The 23797-nt window shown below is 35.0% G+C and overlaps 1 protein-coding gene across 13 annotated transcripts in view; it reads left to right on the forward strand.

Moving 5' to 3' along the window:
- Positions 1-23797, forward strand: part of CADPS2 (calcium dependent secretion activator 2) — a 498805-nt gene that overhangs the window by 192958 nt on the left and 282050 nt on the right. For all 13 annotated transcript variants that reach the window (XM_063101364.1, XM_063101369.1, XM_063101373.1 and 10 more), the window contains exons 4-6: positions 311-391; positions 7894-8130; positions 13374-13495. In XM_063101364.1, the coding sequence (XP_062957434.1) occupies positions 311-391; positions 7894-8130; positions 13374-13495 (440 nt within the window). The remainder of the gene's footprint in view (positions 1-310; positions 392-7893; positions 8131-13373; positions 13496-23797) is intronic.

The following is a 23797-nucleotide window of genomic DNA, read 5'->3' on the forward strand; positions in this document are numbered from 1 at the left end:
TAGGACTGACCTTCATGAAGAGAAAAGGATGGACTGAATGAACTTAATGACAATTTAATATAATCTCAAGGAAACAAGGATTTCTTGGTTCAGAGTTTTGTGGACAAGTTGGGCACAAGAATTAGATTTTTTGGTAAACCAACCTATAAGCTACTGGACCCAATCTAATAAAACAAACTTCTGTAATCTCTTCTCAATAGGTAGCTGAGAGAATTTATTAAACATTTTTGAGTCATTTAATCTTTGCTTTACTCAGTAGGTCCCTTGCATTAACTTATCATATACGGGTAATTTCTGTTTTATTTTTAAGCTGGATAATGCAGATGAACAAGCAGCCCAGATCAGAAGGGAACTTGATGGTCGGCTACAATTGGCAGAGAAAATGGCAAAGGTAAATTATTAACTTTGGCATGCTCTTCCACATTGCTTTCTTTGCCTACATTTTTGTGAGCTGAGTGTTTTGTACAAAGAAAACCAGCATGATTTTATCATTTTCTCTTCTACATGTATACCTCTTAATCTCAGATATCTGAGTGCACATTATTTAAATGGAGCATATTATCCATTTTATGAATCCATTCTTAACATGTGAAATGTTTAAATTCATTAATAAGTTTTGTTAAAAGATTTTTCCAAAAACAATGCCTGAATTTCTTTACCTGCAGATCTTGAAGAATTTTAATGTTGCACTAAGCAGAATATAATCAGGGAGAAAAATCTCCCTGTGGAATCATATAATATATTCAAAGTATGTAGCATGGTGCCTGGTACACAGTGATGCCAACTAATATTTGATTGAATTATTAAATGCATGAAAAATATAATTTGAAATATCTAGTGCAGAGTAGACAGGTAAAGCGTGTCCCGTGTAATGTTGTAGTTATTTCATTTGTGCAGTCACTATTTCCGGAAACAGTGATAGATTGCAAACAAAGCCCACGAGGTTTTTTTTTTGAATACTTAAGAATTTTGGAGAGAATGGAACTTAATTGTCTAAATCATTCTTTAGTGAATTGATGGATTAATTGACTTAATTGGTATAAAAATTTTAGTCCTTCCCGATAGAATTGTGTTTATAGTGCTGTTGACTGCTCTGAGCATGAGATTTTCTCCCTTTCCCTTTGTTAAGCAAAAACTTTGAATATTGGGTGTATAGACTGTCTGTCTCTCTGTCTCTCATAAAACGTACACATCTTTAGTTTACAGCTCAGGGAATGTACGTGTATATATACCCTGTGTTAACCACCTCCCAAATCAAGATAGCAAACTTCACCAGTACTCGAGAAGATATATCTCAGACTCATTTTAACACTTAAATTTTTGTGCTTCTGCAAAGAAAATATATATTCATGAATATGTGATATCTTTAAGAATGCCAATACTATGTTTATCTAAATGCTTATTAAATAAAACAGTAAGAAAAAATAGAGAAAAGTTTAGAGAAGTTGGGTAATAGGGATGTATTAGTCCATTTCTGTTGCTTATGACAGAAATACCTGAAACTAGGTAATTTGTAAAGAAACAGTATTTATTGCTTACAGTTTAGGAGACTGGGAAGATCATAGTCCAGGGAACACATCTGGTGAGGACCTTCTTTGGTGGTGACTTCAGTGATTCAGGCAGAAGCAAGAGATCCTCACTGGATCTTCTTTTAAAGCCATCAGAACCACACACATGATCAGCATTAAACCATCAATGGATTAATCCATTTACTAGGGCATGGTCCTTACAATTTAATCACCTCTTCAAGGCTCCACTTCTCAATTACTATAATAGAATTTCCCATGCTCTTAACACTGTCGCAGTGGAAATCAAACTTTGATAAGTTTGGGGGGACATCCAATCCACAGTAAGGGATGACAGAAAGTTGTGACAACCAAGCCAGAGGTATATGAGGAAGAATCTCCAGATAAATGAAGGTATTCGATGCTATGAATTAGGGGCTACTATAGGGTTACTCACATATAGGGCAATGGTTGAAAGGACAACACACCTTATTGCTGTCCTCTGGATCTCTAAAGGGGCATTGAATCATTCTAGAGATTGAAATGTGGAATTCATTGGATAGAGATCAAGCAGCTTGAGCCTATTGGGAGCTTTAAAGAGAAATATACTTTATCAGAAACCTTAGCCTGTATTGAACCTGACTGGAAGGGCATTTTCTTTTCTTAAAGACCTAAAACTAAGGGAGGATCCAGAGAGATGTACCAGGTGGTGTGGGGCAGGACGCTAGACCTGTGCTCAGCATTTGGAACTTGCCTACTTGTCTATAGATTGTACCTGAGGCTGTACACATAGTCATAAATTAACCTTGCTCCTGCAAAGGCCTGGCTGAATATGCAATGCTTTGGAATAAAGTTTACGTAATTTTCTGGAGAGGTACAGGACAGGAAGGAAAGCCTCAGCTATGTTCTCAAGTTCACATCTGAGGAGAATGTATGTTAATAACCCCTGGGTCTGGGTCAGAAGAAAGGGTTAGTGCTGAATGCACAAAGGCTTCACCTGGAGGGGACCCTACTGGCTTCATCAGAAATGTGGATAAAGTGGAAGAAGTGTGAAGAAAATTGAAGCTGATGGGTTTGGGAGAGGGAGGAAAAGAAAACAAACTCCCCAAAATGGATACCTTTCAGTGAAAATACTGATATAGCAGGTTGAGCAGCCTTAATTGCTTTCCACTTCAATTTCACCAGATTGAAGCCATCTTAATAAAATATTTATAGGGCTAATTACAATGTACTGACCTTGTTGCATTATATTCCTAGAGTAATCTTATGAAGCCACAAGGGCAGATGATATCATGAATTTAATTTTATAGATAAGGAGACCGAGGCTTAGGGAAGTTTGCTAACATCACGATTCCGTAACAAGCACGTGGCTGTGTCGGGCCTCCCACCCTGGCCTTTGACTCCAGAGCCTGGGCTTGCTCTCTCCCACCCCGCTGCCTCTTCAGTCTGATATCCTGAAGTGTGGTTTGTTAAAAGTTAATAGTTGGCAATAAAGAACACAATATAATAACAATAAAACCACAGGGCAGAAATGTCTTCCAAGGGAAGGAAATGTTGGCTTTCATCTTTTTAACCAAGGGATGATTAGGAAGTAGTGGTAAAAATGTGGACAGGGCAGAAAGACCTGTGGTCAGAGCCATGATTTCCATTTCTTAGATTTTTAACAGTGGGCAAATTGTTTTATCTTTTTGAGCCTCAATTTTCCTATCTGTAAATTCATGGAACAAATATTTACTGAAAACCTCCTAATATAGCCAGGCACTGTTTTAAGCACTTGGAATACATCTGGACAAATGTAACTGTCTTGGGATAAAACAAGACAGAAGTATTCCTGCCATGCCCTGGTGGAGCTTACAATTTATTTGGAAGAGCCCCGCAACAGGCAATAAATGTGCCATGTAACTGAGTTGTGGAAGGAGATTATTGCTACTAAGAAAATAGATCAGAGAAAGTGAGATCAGGAATGCAGGATGGGTAGGGGAGTGATTATAGTTTTTAGCCAAGTGGTCAGGGTAGGTCAGTTCTTGACAATACTATCCAGTTTCTCAAGCCAAAAAACTTGGAATCACCTTTTACTTTCTTCTTTCTGATACCTCATGCAAAACTTATCAGGCAATCATTTGCGTCTACATTGACAGTATTTCCAGAATCTGACAGCTACCATCCTCTCCTTTCTGGTCTGATGCAGTCATCATTGTCTTTCCCCTGGATAATTTTTCTGTTCTTTTAGCTAGTCTTCTGGCTTTTGCCCCTGCCGCCGTTTTTTTTTTTTTTTTTTTTTTAGCTAGTCTTCTGGCTTTTGCCCCTGCCGCCGTTTTTTTTTTTTTTTTTTTTTTAGCTAGTCTTCTGGCTTTTGCCCCTGCCGCCGTGAACACAGCAGTCAGTCAGTGATCATCTGCATATGACCTTGTGATGGTTCTCAAGTCGCCAAGAGTGAAATAACAAGTTTAGACAATGGCTTGCAAAGTTCTGTGTGATCTGCTCTTTGTCACCCCTCTGACGTTGTTGTCCACTAAGCTCTCACCTTGCTGAATCCACTTCAGCTACGGAGGCCTCCTTGCTCTTCCTGCCACAGTGTCTTTGCCCTGACTCCTCCTCCTTCCTGCAGCAATCTTCCACTGACGTTCACATGGCTTGTTCTCCATTTTAGTCAGGATCTCCAGAGAAACAGAACCAGTAGGACATGAGATAGATATATAGATACAATGAATAGGTAGATATAATATTATGAAATAGATATTTTTTATATATATATATATATATATATATATATATATATATATGCTCTACATATATACAGAGAGAGAGAGATTGACTGACTGATTTCAAGAAATTGGCTCACGAGCTTGTAGGAATTGTCAAGTCCAAAATCCATAGGGCAGGCTGGCAGATTGGAAATTCAGGTAAGAGTTGGTATTGCAGTCTTGAGTCCAAAATCTGCAGGGCAGGCCAGCAGTCAGGAAACTCAGGCTGGGTTTCTGTATTGCAATGTTGAGTCAGAATTGCTGCTGCTTCAGGAAATTTGGCTTTGCTTGTAAGCCCTTCAGCTGATTGAATGAGGCCCACCCACATATCGGAGGGCAATCTGATTTACTGAGTCTACTTGATTGTAAATGTTAATCACGTCTAAAAAAGTATCTTCACAGCAACATTGATTGGAGTTTGACCAAACAACTAGGCATCATAACCTAGCCAAACTGACACACAGAATTGTCATACTCCCTCATGTACTTTTATGCTCAAAGGTCATCATCTCCCCATTGAGATCCTCCCTGGCCATTCTCTTTCAAGTCTCAACCCCTTTCTACCACTCACTCCGTGTCACTATTCAGACTTTTTCTCCATAGCACTTACCACTTTCTACCATATGAAATGATTTTTTTATTTATTATGTCAATCTCCTTACAGTAAAATATAGGCTCCATGATAGCACAGGGTGTTTGTCCTTTAACTTCATGGTTATATCCCAGGGGCCTGGAGCAGAGCATATAGCAGTCGGTGAATGTCTTTCCATGACTGAATCTTCACATGTTGGCATATTGTCATGAGACAGCCCAGGCCCTGCAGAATTCCTGAATTATTTGTAGGACTCCCTCCTTTCCCTTCCACTCAAGGGCCTGCTTGAATTGAAAGCGAGAGAGGTTATGAATATGGGAAGAATAACTGTGAATCTGCTCCAATTTGTAACAAAAAATTGAAACACCTTAGTATGTTAGTTGTGATTGGGACCAGCGTTACAATAGTAAGTAGTTTACTTGATGCCACAATCCTGAGATTGTTGTTTTCATGTATATTATGTGTTAGGACTGCCAGTGAGCTATGCTGATCGGAAGACTAAATTAGAACATGTAATCTATTAGTATATGGTTTATAAGAATTACTCATATTAAACAGCTAGAAAAACCCTATGTCTGATTCAATTCTAATTTAAAAGATCAAATTTAGCATGTATACTTGTACAATTGGTTTTGTTGTTTTCAAGTAAAAGGCAACACAGTAGGTTAAGTAAATCGATGATATACTATCAATAAACCTGAAAGCTTTAAAACAGAGTTGTGAGATTTTTTCAAATAAAAAAATTAATTCTGTCCAATATGGTTTTATTCCCTGAAAAGTCAGTTTTAGTTATGCCTGCCATTCCCCTCTTTGGCAGATGATAGTGAATGAAGTGTTTTTAACTAAATCTAAATAGAAGTAGGTTATTTTTTTTTTCAAGTGCTGATGCTAGGTTTTCTATAAAATAATACCTTGGAAGTTTTAAAATAAAATGGTGCATCAGAATTTTCAATACATGATATATTTTCCTTTTGCTTTTTTAAAAGGCATAACTATGGCTTTGGTACAAGTAAAAAATGAACACATTAAATATTTCATTCAATGCGTAATTAATGAACAAACCAGTTAGATGTTGAAACCAGTCCAAACAGCATTTGGAAAACTAGGTATTTGGGGGCATTGTTAAGATGAGATTCATGGTTGGATCCTAAAATGGTTAATTTCCAACACGGATTTACACTATAACCACTAAATTATTTTACTCACCAATTATTTGTATCTTTTCTAAACAAAATTCTGAAAGGTAACACGCAACTTTACTGTCTGGAGCCTTTGCTCACTGTGAACAGTAAGCTGAAACAAGTGCGTTTCCCTACATGATCATTGTACTACCTTCACCCCATATGGCATTGAAAGGACCTGCCCTGTCAATTTTCTGCCTTATTTCTGGGTTTTGGAAGTTTTCTGACAGCTTTTAAAGTTAGCCCCAAAATGTAAAAGTATATTTTTATGGCTTATTTTCCTCTCCCCCCCCCCTTGCTTATGTTGGGGAAAAAAATCATTACAAACAATATTTTTCCCCCAAAGGAAACCAAGTGTAGTTATGTGTTTTTCCTAAGGATGCAAACTTACTATTTTGGAATGTTGCTTCAAACTATATAAAAGTGTTAAAAAGGATACTTAAGAATCTTCTTTGGGAAAGTTAATTTTTAATGTGGATATTTAATCTTTCTGTCACAATAAATATGCAATTTTAATGTTGGTTATATGTAAATTATTTTTAAAAGAAGTATGTGAAGTTTATTGGGAGGGGTGAGAAAAACGGGTGGCCTGAGACTCTGGGACTCATTGGTGAAGGGGTGCCAGCTGTTCCTTCTCATCCCTAGTCTCTGCCTCGCTTGCACCATGAATGAACTGGTGCAAGCGAGGCAGAGACTAGGTGCAGGTTGACAAGGGCAGTGTGGACGTGTTCCAGTCATACTCGAGATGTGGATTTCTTAGGTTAGGTTTTGAATGATGCCAAGGGAAACAACAGTAAAGGTGGTGATTTTCTGGAGCATCAGGCAGGCATTTGAAAGACGGCTGCTTTAGGCTGTCGTCCACCTGGCCAGTTATGTGTGGTGTGGGTCATGTGATGCCAGGCTTTATGTGGTAAAGCTAAGCATATGTACCCTCTTGTCGGTAAGAGAGATTGGCAAAGATTAAAGAGCAGCCAAGAGTATGAGGAGGAATGTGCACTTACTTGCTGTTTGTGAGAATATGAATTTGTACAGTCTTCTCTAAGGACAATTTGGTACTATCTATCTAAATATCAATATTTGGAACATCCTTTTAACAGAGTGAAAGAAACAAAAATAGATTGCAGAGATACAAGAATTGAAAGGCAATGCTCATGTGATTCAGAAAGAAAATAGAATCTTCCAAACTGAGATTGTTACTTTCTTTTTCATTTAACAGCTTTTATCATAAATTGGCCATTTGCTTGAAACAAATTATTCTAAACCTTTAGTAAAAAACTGAATTTATGGCCATAAGGGATCTGGGCACATTTGTGTGATGTGAAAATTACTAATTTGACCATGTTATTATTCAGTAATATGGGTTTTTTTTAATGTGAATGCTTATGTCTAAAAAGCATACCCTCCCAACAATGCACATCGGTGCTAAGAAAGAGAGATATTGTTAAAATGTTTGTTTCCTAACTCACAATCAGTATATCCAGAACATGTTCTTATAGTCCAGTTCCCCAAGCATTTCAAAGTTAACAGTGACTAATTAGGGTTCATCTGTACACTAAAATATCTTACGTGCGTGTTTTCAGAGTTCACTTTTCCATTAAGCAAATCTTGTCAGAAATAAAGCTAACGTGAAAATATATATAATGTTATTCATTTTGTACCACCATGATCCTCAGTAAGATGCATAAGGTTATCTTTAAACATAATGAAAACTGCCAGAGCCTGAAGCTTTTACAGCCTGGAGACAAAAGCAGGATAAATATGTTAATTGTGTCATAATTTCTAGACAGTGGAATGTTTGCATCATATAATATTTTGTGATGAAATTAAAATATGACTTGTATTACATTATTATTTTTAAAATTATTTTCAAGGAAAGAAAATTCCCCAAATTTATAACAAAAGAAATGGAGAATATGTACATAGAAGAGTTGCGGTCTTCAGTGAATTTGCTAATGGCCAATTTGGAAAGTCTTCCAGTTTCAAAAGGTGGTCCAGAATTTAAATTACAAAAATTAAAACGATCACAGAATTCTGCATTTTTGGACATAGGAGATGAGAATGAGATTCAGCTGTCAAAGTCTGACGTGGTGCTGTCATTCACTTTGGAGGTAAGTCGCTTTATCTCATGCTCACCTCTGACGGCAGAAATGAGGCTGCATGATAATTTCTGCTGACCTTTGTGGTAACTTGTAGAATTTAAAGCAGGGTCATATATTTTGAAGATGCCAAATTATTCTTTATTTGTTGGTCAATCAGGTTGTGTATGCAAATGTATGCAAATTTTCCTTTGAACATAACAGCAGTATTAGGATTAAATAATGAAATAATAAAAGTTTTGAGGCAAGTCTTCTTTATGCCAGTTAGGCTAGTGTAATTTCATTGATAACATAAGCATCAAAACACACTTGGGTGGAAATAAGATTTAAACATCTAAGTGAATTCTCTGTAATTTGGAAACTCCTTTGAGGCTTTTGGTTAACCTTGTTTTTAATCTGCTTCACCAGGGGGATCATCTCTCTAGAATCAAATGGAATAAACTGGGTATAATGCACAATATTGGGTACTGTAGATGATAAGGAGAAAATTCTTCCTTTCCAGAACTTACATCTTCATTATAGGCCCAGTAAATATTACAAAGAAGAACAAATGTCATGCATTTAAAATTTTATTCCCCAAAACTTCAGTGTTTCATTCTTTTTATACAAATCACTGGAAACCAAAGATACTGATACTCTTAATACAGCTACCTGTTGATGTTTTTCATGATTACATTTCTTTATTGCTAATCTATGTATGTGGGCTAATCTAGGTATCTATGTCTATACACTTCCACACACACAACAAACATCTTTAAGTTCCAGAAGAAAGAATGTATGCGAAGCACAGGATTAAAGATTATATCATAAAATGAGGACTGTAAAGTCATTCTTAGGCTTAAGCTCCAGCTTTTTTCCCTCTATAATTTTTGTTCTATAAGTAAATGCTAGCACTGTGAAGCCTAAGTTTATAGCTCTCCCAAAACCTATATTGAAGCTTGTAACTCCTTCCTTATATCGTTCTGCTAGTTCCCAGCACTGCTGTTTGTGTTTGCTGATTGGCAGAGAAAAGCGTGTACAGTCTTAGGAGGTACAGTTTGAAATTTCTTTGTTGATGCTTGACTGACTTAGTTTATGGCAAAAAACAACTACAAAAAAAAAAACGCAGATGCCTACTTTCCTTTTTTCTCCATTTATTTAATTCTAAGATAAAGTCAATTCTTGAGGATAAGTCAATTGCCTCTCACTTTCTTAACTTCCAAGCTAATGATTTCTTCGTAGGTTAATAGATTAAACAGCGTCAGAGTAGAAATATGTGGCTTTCCTCTTACTCAAGACTCAGTTTGGGGTTTACCTAATGACTTTGCCAAATGACTTTGCCAAATGGCTTTGCTACTGGGTTTCTTCTCGATCTCTTCAGCCTCATAACATAAAGATGTTTAATTTGAAGCTACATAGTATATTGCACGTGGAATTTCCTCATCATTCCTGCCTCAGATCTCCTGCTTACTAAAATAAAATGGGCCAACTCTTTTTTTTTTTTTTAAGGTTTTGTACAAAACAAAATCAATCATTTAATTATAGTATATCTTTTTCTAACAAGAGTTTGGCATTTAAATTCATTGATGGAAAAAATAATTTGTAGAGCATATAATTTTTATGATGTATACATCTATTATATTTAAACATTCAGCACTGAAAACAGTTCAGAGCATTTTCTTTTTTCTCTATTTTTCAAAAATCTTAAACAATTTTACGTAATAAACTTCTTATGAATTCTATTTTTTCTTTTGAAAACAAAATTAGGCTGATGAGTCAGTGTTTAAATAAAACTATGAATTGTTTTTCTGTGCTTTACTGCCAATATGTTAAAGAAGGCTGTTCAGTTAGCAATATAATGTTAGGAAGAGTATACGAGCTAAAACTTTCTTTTGCATGGTCTGAGAAGTTTGCATATTTATAAAATTGTTTTGACGTCTTCTATTGCTATGTCTATCACAAGGCTGATGTTTTCCTACCACAGCATAATAAAAATCTGTTCTTCAGTACCCACGGTATTTTAAGTAGGAGTTATACGTCCAGAAACAAAATGAAATCACATTAAGTGACAGCTACCAGGTGCGTATTTGTCGGACACCTGAGGGAATAGACAAGGTACCCTCTAGCCACAGGCCCTGTGACATCAGCCAAGCTAAGCTGAATAATTATTCCTAGGCCATTAAGCAAGCCTAGCTCCTTAGACCCCAGATTTTAGCTGCAGAAAACTCTGAGAGGCAAGCAGTTAATTCAATTTAAAGCTCTCACATTTCATTAGTCAGGCTTAGAATTGGTCCAGTGGAGAAGGAATGAAGTGCAGATTTGAAAAATGCTGCTCAAATTTCATCCTCTTTTTAAAACTGCTACCTATCCTCTCTCCTTCTCCCACCACACTTCGTATTCCCTTATCAAGCTTAGTTTTTGCCCCCTTTTCATGTATCAAAAAGCAGCAGTTAGCCATGCAGGATTACTTTTGGGTGTCTCCATTCATGAAACCTTCAGAAGGAAAAATAAAGCAAGAGATAAAGTAATCCACAAAACACCACAATGATATGTTAAATATTTAAGTAAGACTAGAAAAACAGATGTTCATCTATGAATTATGAGTCTGTAAGTTGTATGGGGAATGGTGTCAGCGGCATTAATATATTTATCTGATTTTTCACGCTGAGTTTCTTCATTGATATTAGACTGGCAGACTCTGTAACTTTCTCTGTATGTGGTCATATATGCTCCTCAATTTCACCATATTGCTCAGCATCATTTTCTCACAAACTACACATGCTTAAGTGTCACATAACTCTGTGGTCAATATATTGCACAGAAGCATGTTATCTAGTTTCATATTTTGTTCATGCTTCCCTTTTTGCTTATAGGACACCTTTGTCTATTTTATCCTTGTTGTATCAGCCACAGAGAGATTGGGGAAGAAAAGATGAAATATGGATCAATTTTATTTTCTGTAGTTCCATTATCAAGTTTTGCTGGAAATTGGTTGAAATGGTTACCTAAAATTGGGTTAGTTGATGGTCCGTGGAATTCTTGGCTGTCTTTATCACTAGTGATTGAGACTAGCTATGTTTTATTTTCCTTTTGGAAATCGTGTTTCTAGAATTGTGTTGTTTCATTAACATGTATAGATTCATCACAGAAGTTACATCTTTGGAAAGTGGCAATTCTGTAGGATAAGACATTCCCAGCACAGTAGGGAGTATTGTTTTGAGGAAAAGAATGCTGTTTCTCAAGTTGTATGTTTTAGGAGGTCCTGTTTACAGTAGCTTTTAATGGAGGTGACAGAAATATTATTAAGCAGACCCTTCATTTCTTTTTTCTTGCACTTTGGCTCTTAAGTATACTGCAGAAAGACGTATAGTATAAACAATAATATTATGAAATATGAACCATTGCTCTTAAGATTTCTAGATTTATCTGTGGTACACGATTCTGTTGTTTTATATGTTTTAAGTGATTACCACAAGAATGATTGTGTTTTGTAATGATGAATATGCTAATTATCCTGATTTGATCATCACATATTGTACATAGATATTGATATTCAACTCTGTACACCATAAATATGTATAATCAATTGTTTCAGTAAAAAAATTATCATTAAATTAAGAAGTCGTTAGAGTCATGGTGGTAAGTACAAATGTAGCTGGCTTTTAATTGATATGGTTATATATTTCATTTTTGTCAGCTTCTGGTTAGTTTGATTTGTATAAGGATCTAACTAATTATAATATTACTAACAAGCTTTAGTCATTAAAAATGCATAACTACTTTTGCTTATTTTCCTTAGTCGGGATTTAGTACTTCTCCCTAATTTCCCTGAGTATTAGAGCAGCTGGGAAAGATGTTACTATTATCTACCAGTTCTCTGTTAATTCTTAGTCTGTTTTCAGTTAAGTCCTCATTTTTATTCATATGTTGGTATTCATTTCAGTGTGACAAAATGATAAAAGCCCTGGTTAAAGAAGGAACCCCATTCTGAGTTTGACCATTTATTTCTCATTAAATAACTGGGTGACCAGTTTCCCCTATGTTTTATGAAAAATAAATAAAACAAAAATAAAATAAGCATTTGTATTTACAAACATAACTCTTCTCTTGTACCAGAGCTGAAAGGAAGAACAGTTCTTTTAAGGTGGTTTGTTTCTTTGATACCTTTTGAATCAAGATTCATATCACAACTCTGTGAAAAATGTGATGACTTTAATAAGGAGTTAAGTGATCAATTGGTGTTTTGGTAGATATTTTGAAAATTTTGATAGCTACATGACATAAATGCTATTATTCTTATTTGTACAAATACAATATGATATCAATAAAGAAATTAATATACATACATAAAAATGCCTTTTAATCTTCTAAATTTTGAGAATTTAGAAAAGTTCATGATGCAAACTTTGAAAAAATCACAGCAAGTAATATGCATATTTTATTTATACATTCAATAAGAATGTTAGGTTACAGTATTTTAAAATGGGCAACCTTTTAAACAAACATAAAAAGCACACTTGAAAAAAACACATCTGTTTCTTTTTCTCTTAGGAGTTAAAGATATGTAAGGAAGATCAGTTTTTCCACCCTTTCCTAGTGTACTCCATTAAATTAGTGCATGCCTTTAATGGATAGAAAAATTATTTTTCACCAAGTTGGTATTAAAGTGTTCAGTGGCAAATTATGCTTTCTATATTATTTTGAAGATAAGGTATACAGTGACCAAAAACAAAATCCCTTTATAAATAGTAATAGTCATGTTAAATAAGTGAATATAGAAAATTTTTGATATCACATATTGATATCAATGAATTGGTATGATGATAACAATGTATACCAGTAATAAATACTATATTACTTTATATGGAACTCAACATGTACTCCTGTTATCATCTTTACTGAATTTATATTTGCAGTTCTGTTTTACTTAATGCAGAATTGCCTTAATGTGTTATGGATCTGAGTTTGTTTTATTTAATTCACAGGGCTTATATTTAGGGTCTTTAACCTTACTTTTGTTTTATAGCTGGCAGGAGATATTTCTTCATTAAGATGTTTCTTATTTCTTCATAAGATTTGACTTCCTCAAAATCTTATCTATGAGTAGAGGTGGATAATAAAGAAGATAAAATAGCAGTGATGTTACCATGTAACAAAACTTTTTTTTTTTTCAATTTTATCATTTGGTCTTCTTCATTGCTGTTCATGCTGCTATTTCTATATTTTGCTGAATGCTATCAACTTGACGTATTATTTTAAAATTGTTTTATCTTTAGATTGTTATAATGGAAGTGCAAGGTTTGAAGTCAGTTGCTCCGAATCGAATTGTTTACTGTACAATGGAAGTGGAAGGGGGAGAAAAACTGCAGACAGACCAAGCTGAAGCCTCAAGGCCACAGTAAGCTCATTGAAAAAAATGTGTTGGTTGTTTTGTTTGTTGTTTTTTGTTTGCTCCCAAAGAAATGTGCTGTATATAATTTATTTGCAGAACTGTATGGTATTATACTCTGAAACTGCCATTTGGCTACCTGTGTCTCAGCTGTGTTAGAATCAGTGCGCACCTTTCTGGATAATGATATTGTAATTAGAGCCATGGCAGAATCCCTGCATAGCACAAACAGAAAACCTAACATGCAAATAGGAAGCTAATCACTAGGCAATAAAACGTTTGGAAGTCATTTATAAGAGCAGCATATGTTATTTAATAGGTAGTGTGTGATCCACTTATTAGAATTGTACTCTCTTAGCTTTTTCATTTCTACATGTTATAGTTCTGTGGTGACGTGAAGGTAGATAGCACTGTTCTGCACTGTGATTTGCAATACTTAGTGACAAGGTGGAAGTTAAAGAACCAGTTTATGACCAGTGTATGACCGCCACCTGTTCTCATCATTGCACCTGCTCTTCCTCTACCTGCAGTCTTCTTCCCTCTTATCTTTGTATAAGTGGATCCTTGGCACTGAGAATCTCGACTTAAACATCACTTCCTGAGAATAATCCTTCCCTTTAGGTAACAGAAAACAGATATTTTCTGGCTCATCAGTTTTTAATTTTTGAACTGACATGTTTCTCATCTGTTAATTTAGTATTGTGTCTGCCTTTGAGAAAAAGGCAGAAATCTTATCCTATTTAGTCTTAAATCCTAGTACCTAATAGGCACTCAGTCAGAATTTATTAATACAGTTGCTTGAGCTTATTTTTGTGACTTATTCACAGTAAATATTTGAGAGTAATATATTAGTGTATTTAAAAAGTTGTGCAGTCATCACCACCATCAATGTTAGAACATATTTATACCCTTAAAAAGAAACTCTTTATCACTTAGCTATTTACTCCCAATTACCCCAGCCCTAGGCAACCACTAATTTACTTTCTGTCTCTATAGATTTGCCTATTCTGGACATTTCATATGAATAGAATTATATAGTATGTGCTCTTTCATGACTGGTTTTTCACTCAACATAATGTTTTCAAAGTTCATCCATCTTGTAGCATGTTTCAGAACTTCATTTTTTTATAGTGGAATAATTTCCATTGTATGTATATATCACATACACACACATATTGTATATCTTTTCGCCTGGGTTGATAAACACTTAAGTTTTTCTACCTTTTGGCTATTGTGAAAAATGCTACAATGAATATTGGTGTAGAAGTATCTGTTTGAGTTCCTATTTGTAAGTATTTTGCATATATACCTGGGAGTAGGGTTTCTGGGATATATGGTAATCCTATCTTATCTTTTTGAGGAGCTGCCAAACTGTTTTGTGCAATGGCCACACCATTTCCATTCCCACCAGCAGTGTATGAGGGTTCCAGTTTCTCCACATTTTCATCAATATTTGTTATTTTTTGCGAGGGGTGTGTGTGTTTTAAAATCTTCCTGTTGGATGTGAAGTGGTATCTCATTGTGGACTTGATTTGCATTTCCCTAATGATGTTGAGCATCTTTTCATGTGCTTTATTAACCATTTATATATATTCTATGGAGAAATGTCTATTCAAGTCCTTTGCCTATTTTTATTTGAGATGTTTGTCTTGTGGTTTTTAAGTTTATGAGTTACTTATATTTTAGATACTAGACCCTTATCATATATATGATTGGCAAATATTTTCTCCCATTCTGTAGGTTTTTTCACTTTCCTGATTTGTCATTTGAAACACAAATTTTAATGAAGTCCAATTTATTTCTTCCTTGTTGCTTGTGCTTTTTGTGTCATAACTAAAAATCCATTGTCAAATCCAAGGTCACAAAGACTTACCCTGTGTTGTTTTCTCCTAAGACTTTCATAGTTTTAACTCTCATATTTAGGTTGATGATCCATTTTAAGTTGATTTTTGTACATTGTGTTAGGTAAGGGTCCAAAGTTTTTCTTTTGTTTGTGACTATCCAGTTGTCTCAGCACCGTTTGTTGAAGAAACTATTCCTTCCCTTCTAAATATTTTCTGTACTCTTTTTGAAAACCAGTTGACCATAGATACATGAATTTGTTTCTGAACTCTCAGCTCTATTCTATTGATCTGTATGTCTGTTCTTATGCCAGGACCACACTGTCTTGATTACTGTTGCTGCATAGTAAGTTTTAAAATCAGGAGCACAAGTTTTCCAAATGTTCTTATGTTGTTTTTCAATATCATTTTGACTAGTCTGAATTTCTATATGCATTTTAGGATCAGTTTATCAGTTTCTACAAAGATTCTGCAAAGTTCCCTGGCTGAGATTCTGACAGAGATTTTGTTAAATCTGTAGGTCACTTTGGAGAGTATTGCCATATTAACAGTAATTTCTTTCATCAAGGTGCTTTTGATCAGTGAAACATGTTATTTGCATAGTAAATACAGTCAATAGAAGAAGCTTCTCAGCTGCAGGAAATACAAGACCCAGGCCCCACCATACCACCCCAGTGGCTGAGGGAATTGAGGTCTTGTCACTTCTGAAACGCATTGGAAGCACACTAGTGTGCACCACTACTCACTTGTTGAGAAGCTCTTTTATGACACTTACATTAGTTTATTTAATCTACCCCACTAGTCTATGAGATGTTGAAGGAACGCAACTGCCCTGAGAATCTCAATGCCATGTTTTATTCTACAGAATCCTTTTTAACAGTTTTGCTAGGTGACAGTCATACGAAATTCACTCCTTGCAAGTTAGATGATTTTTAGTAAATTTATACATTTGTGCAGCTGTCATCACAATTCAACTTTAAAGCATACATATCACTTCAAAAAGTTCCATCATGCACATTTGCAGTCTATTCCTGCTCCTACTCCAAGTTCCAGGAAACTACTCACCAGTTTTCAAACTCTATAATTTTACTTTTCCTGGATATTTTATATAAATGGAATCATATAGTCTTTGAATGTGGCAATATATAGTCTTTGAATGTGGCTTTTTTCGTTTAGCATAATTTCTACAAAATCTATTTAATTGATTCTTAACTATTTAGTCAGTGAAATTACTTGAATGAAATGAATTGACTTTTATCTGAATAGTTATCTTATTTTTATACTTTTTTCACAAATTTATAAGTTTTCACAGGTTGTTGCTTATTGAATTTTTTATATAATGTACTTATAAAGAGATTCCGATAATAGAGAACATGTAAGTGAACAATTTAAATAAAATACTTGGAAATCAAGAAAAAATATTATAGGAAGCCCCCAGTACTCTTTTTTATTACTCTTTCCACAAGGAAATTTTACTAAAATGGCCTTTCAGTATTTTCTCATGAACACTGAGTTAACTTTTAAAATGAATTAAAAGATTTGTATTTATCATTGTATCCTAAGGGCAGATTACCTTAAAAATGTATCCCATGAGTGCTCACCAACTACAGCTTTTTCCTGAGCTTATTTTGCACAACAGGAAAGAGATCCTTTTCCTCATCACGGTAGTGAATTATGCCCTAGACACGTTTTCTAAATTTTATTGCTTCAACAGTTTGTGCTTTGTTGGAGATCAGTTCATCCTTCTGTCTGATACTAATTAATGTGCCTTATTTAGTCTGTATTTCCAATAAATTTAATCACGATTTCAAGCCATTACCCACTTCATTCCTGTAGTTCAGATTTCCTGCCAGCAATTAGGTAGAAACAGCATGTGAGGTTGATACATAACTTAGAATATAGGACCTGGGATCTAATAAAACTGGCGTTGATAGACAACTTTGATTCATAAAGAATGATAGTGAGACAATCTAATTTGTTAAATTTGGGGTTTTTTATTTTTTAATATAGAGAAGGGAATGTGGATAAACTAAATTTTTCGGTTATGGGAGAAACTCTAGATGGATTTTTAAGTCATTGTTTCAGTCTCTCAGTGAACCAAAAAAAAGTTTTGTCCTCTGTGAATGAGGTATGGAAGCACTGTTGCTACACTTTTATGTTTTTTATGATTTGTTTTTTTACCATTTCCAAGCATTTTATTTATTTCAGTTTTAGTTTTAGCCCATACTACCTAAAAAGGGAATGGAGCTATAGTAAAAGAAATGACAAGCTTTGGGAGTAATGGGAGTTGTTATGATCATATAGTAATCACAAATTTCCTGATATGTTCTCATGTATAAAGCACATTCTCTACATGTGGTGAACATCCTTTCAATGCCTAAACAAACACATGAGCTAATAATACCCTAGAAAGGTTAAGATAGATCCTGGGGAAATAAAAGCAAGGAAATTGATTATTAAATACAAATAGGGAAGAACATATAGCATGAGACCGAACCTCTTAACAAAATTTTAAGTGCACAGTGCAGTGCCACAATAAAAACAAATGTGCTGATAACTGGAACAGTGAGTGAAATATCGGTTACATTTATTAAAACAAAAGACAACTACTAGGAAGCAACACTGTGTTTTTACCATGTGGCCTGTCTTGCCTTCATCCCATAGTGCTGTTTTATTAAAGGTGTTTAAAGGTTAATAGGGCTCTGTTCCCCAGACACCTGAAAGTAATAAAAGGCAAAAAGCAGTAAGAAAAAAATGAATTGCATCATTAGAGAAACATATTTATGGACATTAGGACAGAACATTCTTCTACCTCATGAAAATGGTGGAAGTGCTGTCTCCAGTCCTTATTTCTGGAAACTTTAAATTCTTAACCACAAGTTTAATAATCTGCCAAACTGTTAAAAGAATATTGCAACAACAAATGGAAAGCATATTGGAATGACAAGGTACTCAGACAAGTGTTTGAGAGATTAAATACAGACTGCATATAAACCAAGAGAAGTTCACCATGCTTTTTTAAAGCATATACGTTTTCATTTTAATTTAATAATATCAGAATTATTTTTGAAGAATAATTCATTAGCCAGCTATTCTTACAGACTAGAGATAGAATATGCTACATGTTTATATGACCTATCAAAATGTATGCCTATTTTTAATGAACCTAAGGGGAAAAACATTCAAACTGCACAAAAGTTTTGTCTCTTCTCATTTCTGTCTTTCAAATCATGACAGATTGCTTCCTCTTATATAAATAAATTCACTATAAGTAACATTTCTCTAAGACTGATATACTGCTGGTGCAGAACAAAATGAAACCTAAAGAGGCAAACACTAGCTGACAGAAATTATATTTATTGAGAATTTATTTGTAAGTAAAGGAAGCTAATCTGGGGATCGTCATAACTGGAGACATCTGAACTAATGAGAAAATATGATGGATTAAGATTCCTGTTGCTGGCTAAAAAGTATTTGTAAGCTCCAGTGAAAAACAGCAGGGAGAGAGTTTGGGAGAAATTTTATATAATTATGATTATTAACATTTCTGTGGTAGATTTACAGCTTGTAAATAACTTCCCTTATATTCTATGACTCTTTTTCAGAGCAACATTTTGTATTTATTGTTATTATTTGATTTATGTAACCAGTTATTGACAGGACTAAATTTGTCAGAAGTAAGTAGCAAACTTAATTTTTATCCCAGCACTATCCTCATGTACTTTAGAATTTCCCTTCCATACCTCTGGAAGGCATCTTGGCAGATACCATACCTTTTCTGGTCACTTTCAGATATTAAATAATATGTTCAGGTATTAAAATTTTCAGACCAGTTTAAATCAAAATTTTTACACATTTCAAAACGTTTTCCTTTTCTTCCAGCTCACCCAGAAACCTCTCGAGGGGAAACATACTCTAGTTTGTTCATTCCACTCTTCTTTTTTTGCTGCTCATTTCCTTTCTACACCTTTGGGTTGAGTTTGGGAGGAAGGGAAGAAAAGAAGGGGCAAAATGTCTGTGCATGTGGGTGCTCTATGTAGTTCTCACTCGGTTGGCAGATGCCTTCTGTCATGGCAAGTGTCCACATGCAACATTTCTTTGGTGCAGTTCTTAAGAGACTCCCGGCTGCCAGGGTCTTCTGACATCACACCATTCCCTCATAGAATGATACATCCTGTGGCTGCCCTCTTTCCTCCTCCCCTGAGCTACTGGTTTAGTATCATAACTCTTTTCCTGCTTGCTTTTTCTTTCCTTAGCAGATGGTTCAAGTAACTTGGAATCTCCTTGAAGACAAAGACTGAATATTATACTCCTGATCCTCCCCTGGCACCAGCCAGTAATATGGCTTAGTAGGTGCTCGATGATCTAATGGAAGTGCTTTTTCTACTGTTCACAGTATTTTTAAAAAAAGAGTCTCCCAGTAGGTCTCAGGGTATGACACCTGGCCATCACCTGCTCAGATGAGCAGGAAGTCTAGTTCTTGTTCTCCCATCCCAAGCTCCTATTTTTCTAGAAATTCCATGGAAAACATAATTGTGTTAAAGGGCCAGTTCTTTTTCTTACAAGTGCTCACGTTAGGCTGGAGTTCCATGATCATTTCCAAATGCTTGCTATCCTGTCTGGAACAATGTTTTTTCAACTGAGATGTGAGACTACCTGGATAAACATGACACGTCCCAAGAGATATATAGGCACAAGTATAGTTTCAGTAGAATTGACATATGAATCCTCTTCTTCCATAAGTACTCTTTCCTGAATCTCTTCTGTCTGGGAAGGGGCCTGCTATGTGCAAGTTCTCTTTCTCAGCCTCCTTTTCATGGTTGCCCTTCTCCTACTTTACAGAAGAAAGGTACACTCTTACCCAACTTAAGTCTTACTGTAGTTCTTGTCCTAGAATGGAAAAACGTTCACAGTACCATCAAAGGAAACGTATAATAGTAACTGTTAGTTTTCAGAAAAGTGATTGATGATGTAATAAATCCTTCTGCAAATTAGGTGGCTTCTACTACTTTGCTTTCAACAAAGTAGACGAATGATTTATTCAAGTGTTCAACTGCTAAATAATTGAAACATAGCTTTTACTTATTAATTGTTGTATGATTTGAGAACATTTAAATAGGAAAGAATGAAACAAATTGATGGATATTGCTATAATGATGCCCCCATCTACTTATTTTCTCAGAGTTTGCAACAGAAAAAACAAAACCTGGATTAACATGGATGCCGAACTCTGTCTCAATCTAGAGTTAAGTAATAGTCATGTTACCCTGACATGATCATTATGCAGTGTGTACATGTGTAACATCACATGGTAACCCAGAAATATGTACAATTATTGTGTGTCAATTATGAATACAATTTTTTTAAATGTTAAAAAAAGTAATAGTCATCTGTAGATACATGAACTAAATAGAAAAAATAGCACTTATTTATTTCATTAAGATGCATATCTCATAAACTAATTTTTATATTTATTTTTAATACATATTTGTGATAAATATATTTATTTTAAATCACTTGGGTACTAGAGTAATTCTAATAAAAACTCAGCTTCAGGAATATTTAGTACTAGAGTCTTATGATCAGAAAAAAATAAAAATTTAATATATAAATCAAATACAGATAATTATGATAGAGTCATTAATAAAACATGTATAAGCATTAAAATTTATTACAGTAGGGTAAAACTCTGTTTCCAAAAGGAGTCAGAGTGAGAGTTCAAGGAAAAAAGAAATAATGTAAATTTCTGTTTAAAAAAAGAGTTTTATAGTATTTTTTAAGTGGGTGGTTATGGGACCATATTGCTACAGTAGTTAGATTCCATTGGCTGTACTTAAGAGTGATAACTCACATTTTTATGCAAAATGTCAGTGTTTATAATGCACCAGAAATTATACCCCTTGCAACTCTAAATTTACATTAAAAATTTCTACATGTTCACTTAAAAGAAGAGATTATATAATTTTTCAAAATTATTTTAGGAAGTGCATGAGAATAAGTTTGAAGGCTGCTTTTCTAGGACATGCCGTGTATGGGAGCCAGAACTAAGTCCTGAGGTCAGAAGACTTTACTGTTGTCATGCAGACTGCTTAACCCGTACAGTGAGAGGAAATGCCTTGATCCTTAGCTGCTGCCACCCTTACATCCTGAGCTCAGTGCGGCACTCCAGGAGATACACTTGCAGCTACCTCCATGCTGCTGGTTCAAATCTTTACCAAATCAGGCCGGATTCCTGAGGGGTCACAAAAGCTTGAATCTTCTCTTGGAAGACAAGCACAGTAATAGCTGCTTAGAGTATTGCTCCGAAAGGGGGGGGGCGGGGAGCACATGGGAAGGATTTTCCAGGATCCTCAGAACAATCAATGACTGAAGAAGAATGATGATGTCTATAAGTAGGAAAGACATTTGAAAAAAATGTAACTGAGTAGCATTTGAGGTGAGTTGGTAAATAAATGCATGCTTTGAAAAATCACCAGATACCATAATATTTAAAAACAGAAAGAAATACATTGGGTGAAAATTAAGGAAGTAGCGTTGTTCTTTTTAATTTTGCATGATTTAATTGACAAAGTTTGTATGTATTCAAGGTATACAACATGGTTATTTGATGTATGTATGCATTGCGTAATGATTATCACAATCAAATTAGTTAAATCCATCACTACCCGTTAGATCCCTAGAACTTGTTTGTCTTATAACCGAAAGTTTGTAGCCTTTGATCAACATCCCCTCATTTCCCCCAACCACCAGCAGCCCCTGCCCCCACTCCCATCCCCCACCTCTGACAACCACTGTTCTACCCTTTGTTTCTATGAATCTGACCTTTTTAGATTTCACATATAAGTGAGACCACACAGTAGTAGAGCTTTTCAAGAATTCAAAATTTCAAGATTTGAAAATGCTAATTTCAAGGAGATAATAGTGGATCTTTATCAGGGCAACTTGGTTTTAAGGGAAAGAGTGATACATACCAGCCTTGCTACACATTGGCTGTGTTACTATAGCTGGTTACTTAAATCTCTTTGAGTCTGCTTCCTCATTTTTAAAATAGGGTCAGTAGTACCTATTTCAAGGATTATTTTGTGAATTAATTGGGATGGTTCACATAGGAGCATTCAGTCATGTTTTTCTGCTTTTACATCTCCCCATGTAGTCAATGTTTTTTCTTTTAGCCTTTACTTCCTGTGCTTACTTTTATATTTCTCTACTCTTGTGTTCATTTTTCTACTTTCTTTAAACCTTTTCTTTTAGCATCATATTAAGTCCAGGGAATTTCCAGGAGGGGTCCTACACTTAATGAAGGATTGAATGCTTTTGACATTAAAACAGCATTGCTTTATGAAGTGAAATGTGGTTGTGGTTTTGTCTCCTGAGTCTTGCCTGAGATTTTTTAGTTTGGGTGTTTATATTGTCAAGTAATATTTATTTGGTGAGTACCCCATAACCAATTTTTTTTTAAAGATTTGACAGTTTCCATCAAAATGAGGTAGTTTTCAATATGAATAATTCTGTAGTGTCAGTTATGAAGAGAAAACATTCCGTGGTTGTCATATATTCACCAGCAACATTGGTTTTGTTTCTAAGTTGATGTCATTGAAAATTTATATCTGCTGTGGTGAAATGCAGCCATCAAAGCCTCGCTAGCTGGGTGCAGCATGGTATCCTGCAGCTGCTGACAGTAACTTTGTATCCGTGTCTTTCATGTTGGCACCGTGTTAATACATTATGTGCAGGGAGCTCAACTGTTACCTGTTCTGGAATTGTGGAATTGAAGTGCAGCTGTGGACTCCTACTGTAATTGACATGTGGATCAGCAAAAGAAAGGATAACCCTAAATTGAGCATAACCTTATATTATTAGTAGTTTTTCAGATATAGGGAAATCTGAAAGAGCTTATAAAAATATCTTGGAATCCTATGTAGGCCCTCGGTGGTTAGACGGAGAAAGAGAAGGTTGTTTGTTAATCAGAGTATTCGAATGGCCATGATGAACTAGAGATCCAAGCAGAGTGGGAGCACACAGTGTGGTTCTGTCTCCTGCCTCTGTATGTGTGCACACAATGCTTCTCTGGCCTCTTTCTGTCCAGGAACTCTGATTAATGTCTCAGTATCTGTTCACCTTTGTGAAGATTTTGCAATCAGATTGATCTCCGAACACTCTCTTCATTTTTAGCACTTTTTTACTTAACCATAGTGCAATATATTTCCATTTTTATATTCATTCTAGTGATTTATGTATAGCTTCATAGAAAAAAAAATTTGTTTTTTAATACCCATAGTGTGTTTATGTCTGTACACATCGTTATATAGAAATTTTTCAGTTAGGTAATTGTATAAATATAATTGCAATGGTAGTAATAAGATGAAGATTTACATTCTTTGCAAGTGAAATTTATCTTAAATGTATGCTATACACCTCCTAGCTCATACATTCAAATGGAGTAATTCCTATTTGAAGAAAATGAACTTTT

This window comes from Cynocephalus volans, chromosome 6 (assembly GCF_027409185.1).
Source record: "Cynocephalus volans isolate mCynVol1 chromosome 6, mCynVol1.pri, whole genome shotgun sequence".
Lineage (NCBI taxonomy): Eukaryota > Metazoa > Chordata > Mammalia > Dermoptera > Cynocephalidae > Cynocephalus > Cynocephalus volans.